We start from the raw sequence: 12,421 nt of genomic DNA on the forward strand, positions 1-12,421 counted from the left end.
AGTCCCACCTGCCAGCACCCAGCCCATATCCCTCCAAACACTTTCTATTCATATACCCACCCAAATGCCTCTTCAATGTCGCAATTGTGTCAGCCTCCACCACTTCCTCTGGCAGCTCATGCCATACATGTACCACCCTCTGAGTGAAAAAGTTGCCCCTTAGGTCCCTTTTATATCTTTACCCTCTCACCCTAAACCTATGTGCTCTAGTTCTGGACTCCCCGATCCCAGGGAAAAGACTTTGTCTATTTATTCTATCCACGCCCCACATAATTTTATAAACCTCTATAAGGTCACCCCACAGCCTCCGACACTCCAGGAAAAACGGCCCTAGCCTGTTCAGCCTCGAAAGAGCTCAAATCCTTCAACCCTGGCAACAATCCTCTTAAATGTTTTCTGAACCCTTTCAAGTTTCACAACATCCTTCCAATAGGAAGGAGACCAGAATTGCACACAATATTCCAACAGTGTCCTATATAGCTGCAACATGACCTCCCAACTCCTGTACTCAACACTCTGACCAATAAAGGAAAGCATACCAAATGCCTTCTTCACTATCCTATCCACCTGCGACTCCAGTTTCAAGGAGCTATGAACCTGCACTCCAATGTCTCTCTGTTCAGCAACACTCCCTAGGACCTTACCATTAAGTGTATAAGGCCTGATAAGATTTGCTTTCCCAAAATGAAGCACCTCGCATTTATCTGAATTAAACTCCATCTGCCACTTCTCAGCCCATTGACCCATCTGGTCCAGATCCTGTTGTAATCTGAGGTAACCTTCTTTGCTGTCCACTACACCTCCAATTTTGGTGTCATCTGCAAAGTTACTAACTATACCTCTTATGCTCGCATCCAAATCGTTAATACAAATGACAAAAGGTAGAGGGCCCAGTGCCGATCCTTGTGGCACTCTACTGGTCACAGGCCTCCAGTCTGAAAAACAACCCTCCACCACCACCCTCTGTCTTCTACCTTTGAGCCAGTTCTGTATCCAAATGGCTAGTTCTCCCTGAATTCCACGAGAAATAACCCTGCTAACCAGTCTCCCATGGGGAACCTTGTTAAACGCCTTACTGAAGTCCATATAGATCACATCTACCGCTCTGCCCTCATCAATCCTCTTTGTTACTTCCTCAAAAATCTCAATCAAGGTTGTGAGAGATGATTTCCCACGCACAAAGCCACGTTGACTATCCCTAATCAGTCCTGGTCTTTCCAAACACATGTACATCCTGTCCCTCAGGATTCCCTCCAACAACTTGGCCACCCCCGACATCAGGCTCACTGGTCTATAGTTCCCTGGCTTGTCCTTACCACCCTTCTTAAACAATGGCACCATGTTAGCCAACCTCCAGTCTTTCAGCACCTCACCTGTGATTATCGATGATATAAATATCTCAGCAAGAGGCCCAGCAATCATTTCTCCAGCTTCCCACAGAGTTTTTAGGTCACACCTGATCAGGTCCTGAAGACTTATCTACTTTTATGCATTTCAAGACATCCAGCATTTCCTCCTTTGTAATATGGACATTTTGCAAGGTGTCACCATCTATTTCTTGCATATCTTTTTCCACGGTAAACACTGATGCAAAATACTCATTTAGTATCTCCCCCCATTTTCTGCGTCTCCACACAAAGGCTGCCTTGCTAATCTTTGAGGGGCCCTATTTTCTCCCTACCTCGTTACCCTTTTGTCCTCAATGTATTTGTAAAAACCCTTTGGATTCTCCTTAATTCCCCTTTTTGCCCTCCTGATTCCCCTCTCAAGTATACTCCGACTTCCTGTCTATACCTGACATATGCTTCCTCCTTTTTCTTAACCAAACCCTCAATTTCGTTAGTCATCCAGCATTCCCTATACATACCAGCTTTTCCTTTCACCCTAACAGGAATATACTTTCTCTGGATTCTCGTTATCTCATTTCAGAAGGCTTCCCATTTTCCAGCCATCCCTTTACCTGCGAACATCTGCCCCCAATCAGCTTTCAAAAGTTCTTGCCTAATACCGTCAAAATTGGCCTTTCTCCAACTTAGAACTTCAACTTTTAGATCTGGTCTATCCTTTTCCATCACTATTTTAAATCTAATAGAATTATGGTCGCTGACCCCAAAGTGCTCCCCCAATGACACCTCAGTCACCTGGCCTGCCTTATTTCCCAAGAGTAGGTCAGGTTTTGCACCTTCTCTAGTAAGTACGTCGACCTACTGAATCAGAAAATTGTCTTGTATACACTTAAATTCCCCTCCATCTGAACCCTTAACACTATGGCAGTCCCAGTCTATGTTCGGAATGTTAAAATCCCCTACCATAACTACCCTATTTTTCTTACAGATAGCTGAGATCTCCTTACAAGTTTGTTTCTCAATTTCCTGCTGACTATTAGGGGGTCTATAATACAATCCCAAAAAGGTGATCATCCCTTTCTTATTTTTCAGTTCCACCCAAATAACTTCCTTGGATGCATTTCCAGGAATATCCTCCCTCAGAACATGCCATCCCTCATCAAAAACACCACTCCCCCTTCTCTTGCTCCTTTTCTATCCTTCCTGTAGCATTTGTATCCTGGAACATTAAGCTGCTAGTCCTGCCCATCCCTGAGCAGTGTTTCTGTAATTGCTATGCTATCCCAGTTCCATGTTCCTAACCATGCCCTGAGTTCATCTGCCTTCCCTGTTAGGCCCCTTGCATTGAAATAAATGCAGTTTAATTTATTTGTCCTACCTTGTCCATGCCTGCCCTGACTGTTTGACATGCTTCTGTTCTTAACTGTACCAGTCTCAGATTGATCTCTTTCCTCACTATCTCCCTGGGTCCCACCCTCACACCTTACTAGTTTAAATCCTCCCAAGCAACTCTAGCAAAGCTCCCTGCCAGTATATTAGTCCCCTTCCAATTTAGGTGCAATCTGTCTTTCTTGTACAGGTCACTTCTACCCCAAAACAGCTTCCAATGATCCAAAAATGTGAATTCTTCTCCCATACACCAGCTCCTCAGCCATGCATTCATCTGCTGTATCCTCCTATCCCTGCCCTCATGAGCTCGTAGCACCAGGAGCAATCCAGATATTACTACTCTCAAGGACCTCCTTTTGAAATTCCTGCCTAACTCTCTAATCTCCCTTCAGAACCTCAACCTTTTCCCTTCCTATACTGTTGATACCAACGTGGACAGTGACCTCTTGCTGGCCCCTCTCCCCCTTGAGAAAATTCAGCACACTCTGAGGCATCCTTGATCCTGGCACCAGAGAAGCAACACATCATTCTGATTTTTCACTGCTAGCCACAGAAACGTCTGTCTGTACCTCAAGGACCAAAAGGATCAAATAAGAATCTTCAGAATTGTAACCTGTAAACAGTGGAGTGCCAGAACAATCAGAGCTCAAGCCACAATTATTTACAAAATATATTAATGACCTGTGTGAGGCAAATGAATAAATTATAGCCAAGTTTGCAAATCAAACAAAAATAGATGGGAAGGGAAGTGGTCAGTATGATGGAACCTGCAGAGAGTTGCAGACAGCAAGTGGGAAAAAACTGGTCAGTTGGAATATAATGTGGGGCAATGAGAGGATACACACATTATCAGTAAGAACAGAGGAGTTGAGTATTAGTTAAATAGAGAAAGACTAAAGAAAGCTACAGAATCCTCATGCATAAATGATAAAATGGCTGTTGTATACATTCAGCAGGCAATAGAGAAAGCAAATGTAATGGAATCAGTAAGTTTTGAGATTTGTAGTTCAGGTTGAAGTTTTGGATATAGGTTTGCTCGCTGAGCTGGAAGGTTCATTTCCAGATGTTTCAGCACCCTATTAGGTAACATCTTCAGTGGGCCTCCGGGTGAAGCACTGTTGATAATTCCTGCTTTCTATCTTTATGTTTGGGTTGGTGATGTCATTTCCTGTTCTTTTTCTCAGGGGGTGGTGGATGGGGTTTAATTCGATAGCGAGACTAATTTTTTTTTTACAAAATACTGTGCAAAGACTGTAACAAACACTACATTGGACAAACAGGCAGAAAACTAGTCACCAGGAACCGTGAACATCAACTAGCCACAAAACAACATGACCCTCTCTCACTAGTATCCTTACATACGGATAAGGAAGGACACCACTTCAACCGGGACAACACATCCATTCTAGGACAAGTCAAACAGAGACATGCATGAGAATTATTAGAAGCATGGCATTCCAACCGGAACTCTATCATCAAACACATTGACTTGGACACCATCTACCACCCCCCGAGAAAAAGAAAACAATATCACCATAGTAAAGGACTCTAAACAAGCCATCTTTCACTTTAAAACTCTACTTCTTGTTTTTTAACCTTGGACTAAGGGAACCAGCTACTTGCTTTTCTATCTGGTCTCCACTCAATCTTCTCTACTCAGGAGAAAACAACCCATGATTATCCAGTTCCCTTTAAAGCAGAAATGCTCCATCCTGGGCAGAATCTTGGTCAATCTCCTCTGCACCTGATTCGCTGCAAGCACATCCATCCTATAGTGTGGTGACCAGAACTACACACAGTATTTCAGTTGCGGCCCAACCAAAATTTTGTACAGCGCTGTGCTCTTATAATCCGTGCCTTAACTGAAAAAGGCAAGTGTCCCATTTGCCTGCTTCACTATCCTACAAACCTGTCTCGGGATCTTTGGGCAAGCATCCCAAGATTCCTCTGTCCATCTGAGCTTCCTAGGTTTCTGCCATTCATAGATAACTTGCTTCTCTTAATTCTAAGAAAGTGCAGCACCTCTCATTTATAAGGAATAAATTCTATCGGCCTCTGATCTGCTCATCTAACTAACCCATTTCTATCTTCCTGTAACCAAAGACCCCTATCCTCAGTATCAAACACACGGGCAATTTTTGCGTCAACCACAAACTTGCGTATCACCAACCCCAATCAAGATTCTCTGCTACATCATTTATGAATAACAAAAACAATCAAGGGACCCAACAATGACTCCTGTGGAATACCCCTATACACTGGCCTCCTGGCACACAAACAGCCTTTTACCATCACCGTCTGTCTCTGGCCACTAAGCCAATTTTGGATCCTATTTGCCAAATTACCCCTGCTCTCATGAGCTTGTATTTTATCAGTGTCCCATGTTGGAGTCTGTCAAAGGCCTAGCCAAAATCCATATAAACTGCATCAATGGCCCTACCCCACCTACATACTTGGTTACCTCCTTGAGAAATTGAAATTTGTTTGGGATGACCTCCTTCTGACAATCCCTGATCAAACCATGCTTCTTTAAATGGAGATTTATTTTCTCCTTCACTATTTACTCTAATAGTTTCTCGACCACTGATGTGAGACTCACTAGCCTGTAATTCCCTAGTTTCTCTCTACCACCATTCTGGAAAAGTTGGAACATAGTAGCTGCCCTCTGGCACCTCCCCTGTGGCCACAGATGATTTAAAAATTTGGGTCAGAGTGCTTATTATTTCCTCCTTCATCTCCCACAGCTGCCTGAGATGCAACTCATGCAGACCGGAGAATCTGCCCCATCTTAACTCAGCCAAAACCTGTAGTACCTCCTTGCTTCCGATAACAATCTCAAGAACATCACAGTCCAACTTCTCAAATTCTGTACTTGCATCTGCCTTCTCTCAAGACAGATAATAAGTACTTGTTTAACCCTACCCATGTCCTCTAGCTTCATACACAGATTGCCTCCTTATCCCCAATAAGCCCCCACTCTATGGTTGTGATCTTCCTCGCCATCAAGTTGTAGAATATCTTGGGATTCTCTGTAACCTTGCCCAGCAGTGCTTTGTGTGCATGCCCCTCTTTGTTCTAATTGCTTTCTTGAGAATCACTCCCTCTGTACTTTGTACTCTTTCAAACCTCCACTGAAACGCTCCCTGTGTCCCAGTTAGACCTCTCTCTTTTTCTTCAATGCAGAATATTCCAAGACCTCCAGGGTTCTCTGAGCTTGTTGGACTTACATGTCAACGTCGAGGGACATGCTGGGCTTGTACACTCTCCCCATCACCTTTCTGAATGCCTCTCACTGTTCTGCTGTATATTTACTGTCAAGTGGCTGTTACTAGTCTATTTTGGCCAGATCCTGCCTTACTCTAATAAAATCTGCCTTAATTCATCCAAAACCCTTTTCTATTTATTCACTCATGAGACATCGATGTCACTGGCCAGTGTTTATTACATGCCCAAAGATGTCCTTGACAAAGTGCAGGTGGACTGCTGCACTCCTTGTGGTGTAGACAGAACCACAATGCTGCTGGGGAGGGAATTCCAGGACATTGACTCAGCAACAGTGCAGGGTGATTTATTTGCAAATGGTGGTGTTCCCATATATCTGCTGACCTTGTCCTTTTAGATGGAAATAGTTGTGGATTTGGAAATTGCTGTCTAAGGGTCTTTTGTAGATTTCTGTAGGCATCTTGTTGTACACATTGCTGTTACTAAGCATCAGTGGAGGAGCGAGTAGATGTTTGTCTATGTGGTGCCAATTAAGCAGGTAGCTTTGTCCTGGATGGCATCAAGTTTCTCAAGTGTTGTTGGGGCTGCAGCCATGCAGTTAGGTGATAAATGTTCCATAACACTCCTGACTTGTGCCTCATACATGGTGGACGGGCTTTAGAGAATCAGGAAGTGAGTTACCCACAGCAGTATTCCTAGTCTCTGAACTACTTCTGTAGCCACTAAATTTATATGGTGGGTCTAGTTAAGTTTCTGGTCAACATGTCGTCTCGCTCTCCCCTCAGTCAAAGCAAAATGCTGAGACACACTGTATGGTTTTACCTCCTTCATCTTTATTCCGGGCCCTGGAGGGAGAGAGAACGATTGTCCATGTGCACAGAGACAATCTTGGTTTTCTCTCTCAAACAGCAGTTTCTTGATGAATATAGTCATTTTACAGGGAGGAGCATCCAGATATGGCAACATACATATTGATTGGGTGAGCGTTACAATCAACAAGTGTCGATAGTAAAGATTAAGCCATCTGCTGTTACACAATGAATGTTCTTAACTTTAACTGGCTTCACATAATGAATACTGTTTACCTTGTTAAACTGACCTGACATACTGAATGCTTCCAATATTGTTAAATGGCTCTACATAATGAATGCTTTTTAACCTTGTTAACCCATTACCCTTGCCTCCAGTACCCTATTGTTAATTGCAAGTTCTTACCTGACCTGTGTCATGCTCAGATGAACCTCTCATTTCACAAAACTCAGAACTTAACTCTTTCCCTCCTTGCTCATACCATATACACATTCTTAAACGATAACTCCAAGTATGTTAACTTTGGGGGGGGGGGGGGGGGGGCAAAGAAGAATTCAGTGACAGTGACACCACTATCGATAGGCGATGGTTAGATTGTCTCTTACTGGAGATGGTCATTGCCTGGCATATGTGGCACAAATGTTACTTGTCACTTGTCAGCTGAAGCCTGTATATTGCCCAGATCTTGTCGCATTTGGACACTTTCAGTGACTGAGGACTCGCGAATGGTGCTGGACATTGCACAATCATCAAACATCCCCACTTTGGAGCTTTTGATCGAGAGAAGGTTAGTGAAGCAGCTTTGCACCTTGAACATTACCCTGAAGAATGTTGGCTCTTGTGCCACAGTGGTAGCATCCGTATCACTGAACTGCGAAGCCCAGGTTCCACTGTCACCTGCAGATGTGTCAAGGGCTGTTATTTTCACCTCACCTCTGGAGTTCAGCTCTTATACATTCTGGAACCAAAAATATAATTTGGCCAGGAGCTGAAAGTTCTTAGCGGAACCCAAACTAAGTGTAAGTGAGCAGGTTGTTGCTAAGTAGATGCTCGCTTGATAGCATCTGCTTAGCAACAATGTTGGGTAGATCTAAGTGTCACAGCTGTACTGGAACAGCTTGGCTTAGGGGACTGGCAAGTCTTCAGTACTATCGCTAGAATGTTGTCAGAGACACTGCAGTATTCAATAGTTTCTTGATATCATGTGCAGTGAACAGAATTGCATCAGTGATGCGGGGAGCACTGGAAAAGGCAGAGATGGATCCTCTGCTCAGCACTTCTGGCTGAAGATTGCTGCAAATGCTTGACTTTCATCTTTTGCACTGATGTGCCTGGATCTTCCATCATTGAGGATGGGGATATATGTGGAGCGCCCATTATCCTCCACCATTCATGACTGGATGTAGTAGGACTTTAGAGCTTAGATCTGATCTTAGCGTGTTTTGAGAAGATTTATAGTTCAGGTTGAGGTTCTCGCTGAGCTGGAAGGTTCATTTTCAGACATTTCGTCACCATGCTAGGTAACATCTTCAGTGAGCCTTCTGATGAAGCATCGGCACTATGGCCCACTTTTTGTGTGTTTAGCTTTCCTTGGGTTGGTGATGTCATTTCGTGTGGTGACGCAGTTTCCTCTGGTGATGTAATTTCCTGTTCTTTTTCTCAGGGGGTGGTAAATGTGATCCAAGTCAATGTGTTTATTGATAGAGTTCTGGTTGGAATGCCATGCTTCTAGGAATTCTCATGCGTGTCTCTATTTGGCTTGTCCTAGGATGGATGTGTTGTCCCAGTCGAAGTGGTGTCCTTCCCCACCTGTACGTAAGGATTCTAGTTAGAGTGGGTCATGTCTTTTTGTGACTAGTTGTTGCTCACATATCCTGATGGCTATTTGTCCAATGTAGTTTTTGTTACAGTCCTTGCAAGGTATTTTCCACAGGAAATGATGTCACCACAGGAAATGACATCACCAACCCAAGGAAACCACAAATAAAAAGCAGGATATGCTTCATCCAGAGGCTCACTGATGATGTTACCTGGCATAGTGATGAAACGTCTGAATACAAACCTTCCAGGTCAGCGAGCAAACCTACATCCATTAGATCTGACCTGTTGTTTGTGGAGTTGCTTAACTCTGTACATCACTTATTGCATATACTGTTTGGCACACATGTAGTCCTGTTTAGTAGCTTCACAGGTCAACATCTCATTTTCAGGTGTGCTGGTACTGGTCTTGGCATACCCTCCTGCACTCATCATTGGATCAGGGTTGATCGTTGGGTTATAGCTTAAAGGAATCATTTCAGCTCCAGCACATCGCTAAAGGCATTTCATCATTTTTGTCTGCGACCCACCCTTTTTCACCGCTTTGTCAGTGACTTTCCTCTCTTATATAGTTAGAAGTGCTGAGCTTTGCCTATGATTGTGATGTCCATTATCATCCCAACATCTTAGATACTAAAACAATGGCTATTTGCAGCAAGAACTGAATGACGTTCAGTCGAGGGTTGAATTAGAAGCAATCCTGCTGCTCACGTGCCATGGATTGATGAGCTAACCGGTTCCCCATGATACTTATTAACATGACCATCACTATGTTACCCCACCATCAATTTCTTGGGGGTTACTTTTGATTAAAAAAACTTAATTGGACTAAACAGACAAAAATTGTTCAAAATAAATAGATTACTCCCATAAGAGTTTTATACTCTTTGCTTTTTTTTAAAGTTCCATTAAACTGATTAGCTTAGAAAATCAAGATGCAAACAGGCTAGGGCTATTTTCCCTGGAGCGCGGAGGCTATGGAGTGACCTTATAGAGGTTTACAAAATTATGAGGGGCATGGATAGGATTAATAGACAAAGTCTTTTCCCTGGGGTCGGGGAGTCCAGAACTAGAGGGCATAGGTTTAGGGTGAGAGGGCAAAGATATAAAAGAGACCTAAGAGGCAACGTTTTCACGCAGAGGGTGGTACGTGTATGGAATGAGCTGCCACAGGACGTGGTGGAGGCTGGTACAATTGCAACATTTAAGAGGCATTTGGGTGGGTATATGAATAGGAAGATTTGGAGGGATATGGGCCGGGTGCTGGCAGGTGGGACTAGATTGGGTTGGGTTATCGGGTCCATGCTATACATCTATGACTCTACGTGCCAGAGTCCTGTTTCTTTTTGTCACTATTCTCCTTTCTAACTGTGATTTTTGCCTTTCCCTTTCCATTTTGTCTGTCTCGTTTAAATATCAAAAAGCCTGGAATATTTAGTTTTTTAACCTTGGTTTTACTGTGACCAGTGCAATTCGTTTCCACCTGTGTTATTAATTTATTGCCTTCGCTGAGATGCTTCACGCATTCAAATTTTGTGCTTTAGCTTTAATTTACTTCTGTTTTCCCCCCTACCTCATTACAATTACCAATGTCCTATTTAGTTATGCTATACTTTGTCCCTTTTTTTCCCCACTCTGCTTGTTTCTACTTGCAGCTCTGTTCTCTAACCTTGACATTTCTCTTACTGCTCAACACTATTTTTTTCTGAATCCTCTCACTCAACCCCTCTTCATGAATTTAAAGCCCTATCTGCTAGTTTGTGTTCCACTGATCAGAACACTGGTTCTCTCTTTGTACTGTTGCCACTGCCACATGAAATGAAACTCCTAACAGTTATACCATTTTATCAACCACTTATTTAACCGTATCACTTTTTTTCTTTTTCTAACCTTTTCATCTATTTATCCCAATGCTAATTTGCACTTGGCTCAGCCAAAAATTAAAAGATTATTGCTGGTAAGATTCTGTATTTTACTTGCAACCCAGCTTTTCGAACTCATTCAGATTAGCATCAATCTGGTTCTACCAATGCTGTTGAATCCGAGATGGACCATTACAACTTGATCCTCCATCTCCCCACTCCCACGTTCTCCTTGTAGCTATGAGGATTAAACAGTTGGCAGAAAATGTAGCCTTCAAAATTCCTGATCTCACTGGAGACAACAGTGTCTTACCCCCTCACACCCCTTGAATGGCATTTTATACTACACTACCATGGTCAGTTTCCTCATTAAGCTTGCAACTTTGCCTTCATCCCCTCAGGCAGTTAAAATTTCAAAGTAGGAATGACGACCCAGATAAATGGCTTTTGTGGAAGAGAACACAGAAATCAAATTGTCAAAACAAACGTAACTGTCAAAGAAAGTAATACATTCTAAGAATGAACACTAAATACTGCCTTTAGTCCATGAATGTTTCAATTTCAACAATCATTATTTACCTTAAGTTTGTCATGAGATGTATACGGAGCTTCTGGAGCATAGATTCTGAAGATATCAGCCAGACAGCATGCCACAAGCAAACGAACATCTTTATTGGGATTCCTGAGAAAGAATTCCGAAGCCAAATGCAAAGCCAATGGAAGATATTGTTGCTTTTCATCTTCAGAGTCCTGGTCCATATCCATGAATGTTTTCACCACCATCTGTACAGTAACAAACACATTGTCAAGTGCAAATTCCCAAATTAAATTCAACATATTTTCTGCAAGGGATAAAAATGAAAAGAAAAATAAAAAAAATCTTGAAATGCCAGATGCATACAACTTAATTTTCAGTATTTAATTTTAATGCTTTAGAATACAGAAATGCAGAAAAGAAGAAGAAATGAATTTAATTGTGATCCATGAGACAATTTAAATCCAAATATTTCTTGGACTTTTAGAGCAGCTATTCTTTAAATAAACAATATTCCAGTCCATGCCTTTCCTGTATCAACAACTTATATTTGTATCACGTCTCTAATGTAAAATATCCCATAGCACTTCTGAGGCATTATAAAACATGACACAGAGCCAGATTAGGAGGTATCAAAGCAAATTACGAAAAGCCTAGTTCAACAGATAGGTTTTAAGCAGAAGTGTAAAGGAGGAAAGCAAACATAGAGAGGTTGAGAGACTGAGGGAGGAAATTCCAGAACAACAGCCTAAACAGGTGAAGGCAGGACCACCAACAATGAACCAATAATTTTAAAATTCAAGATAGTGCTTCGCCAGAACCCAATGTGATTCAAGAAGCATGGGGAAGAATAAGTGAACAGCATCTGGTGCAAAATAGGACAAAGGTCCGGATGACCTCAGGTTTACAAAGGGTTGAAATGTATGAGATCAGACAGAGGTTTGGAAGCATTCAGTCATAGGAGCAGACCACAGGTATGTTTAAGCGATGGGGAACAAGGCAAGAATAGCGAAAATATTGTCGCAGAAGGGGGGACTGATTGGTCTTTTTTTTTTCTAACTTCTTAGGTCCTTGCTAAGTCCTAATTTATTTTCATTAAGTTTGGTTAAACAAATAAAGGAATTCCAGGGAACCTCAGTGATATGAAGCTCACATCCAGAAACGTGTAAATTTCAAAGCAATGCACACACAAGGATTGCTGTCACCCAGAGGAGCTAATACTCAAGGTATCAGACTTTAAGGAAGTAGTTGGCATCATGTTGGTGTAACAAGATTGAATGGGTAGCATGTCTCATCTCATAGCTAAACATGTGCAGGCAAAAGGGGAAATGCTTAATCATCAAGAAGTCAAGGGTTATCAGGCATTCATCTGATGGCATGTCATACTTCAGAATATGGGTGACAGCGATGGTTCCTCTCCAAAGTGCAGTCAAATCCTC

At 42.4% G+C, this 12,421-nt stretch overlaps 1 protein-coding gene across 7 annotated transcripts in view; it reads right to left on the reverse strand.

The window, feature by feature from the left end:
• Nucleotides 1-12,421, reverse strand: part of pds5a (PDS5 cohesin associated factor A) — a 224,731-nt gene that overhangs the window by 158,725 nt on the left and 53,585 nt on the right. For all 7 annotated transcript variants that reach the window (XM_072567821.1, XM_072567817.1, XM_072567818.1 and 4 more), the window contains exon 3: nt 11,027-11,230. In XM_072567821.1, coding sequence (XP_072423922.1) covers nt 11,027-11,230 — 204 coding nt within the window. The remainder of the gene's footprint in view (nt 1-11,026; nt 11,231-12,421) is intronic.

Source organism: Chiloscyllium punctatum, chromosome 1 (assembly GCF_047496795.1).
Source record: "Chiloscyllium punctatum isolate Juve2018m chromosome 1, sChiPun1.3, whole genome shotgun sequence".
NCBI lineage: Eukaryota > Metazoa > Chordata > Chondrichthyes > Orectolobiformes > Hemiscylliidae > Chiloscyllium > Chiloscyllium punctatum.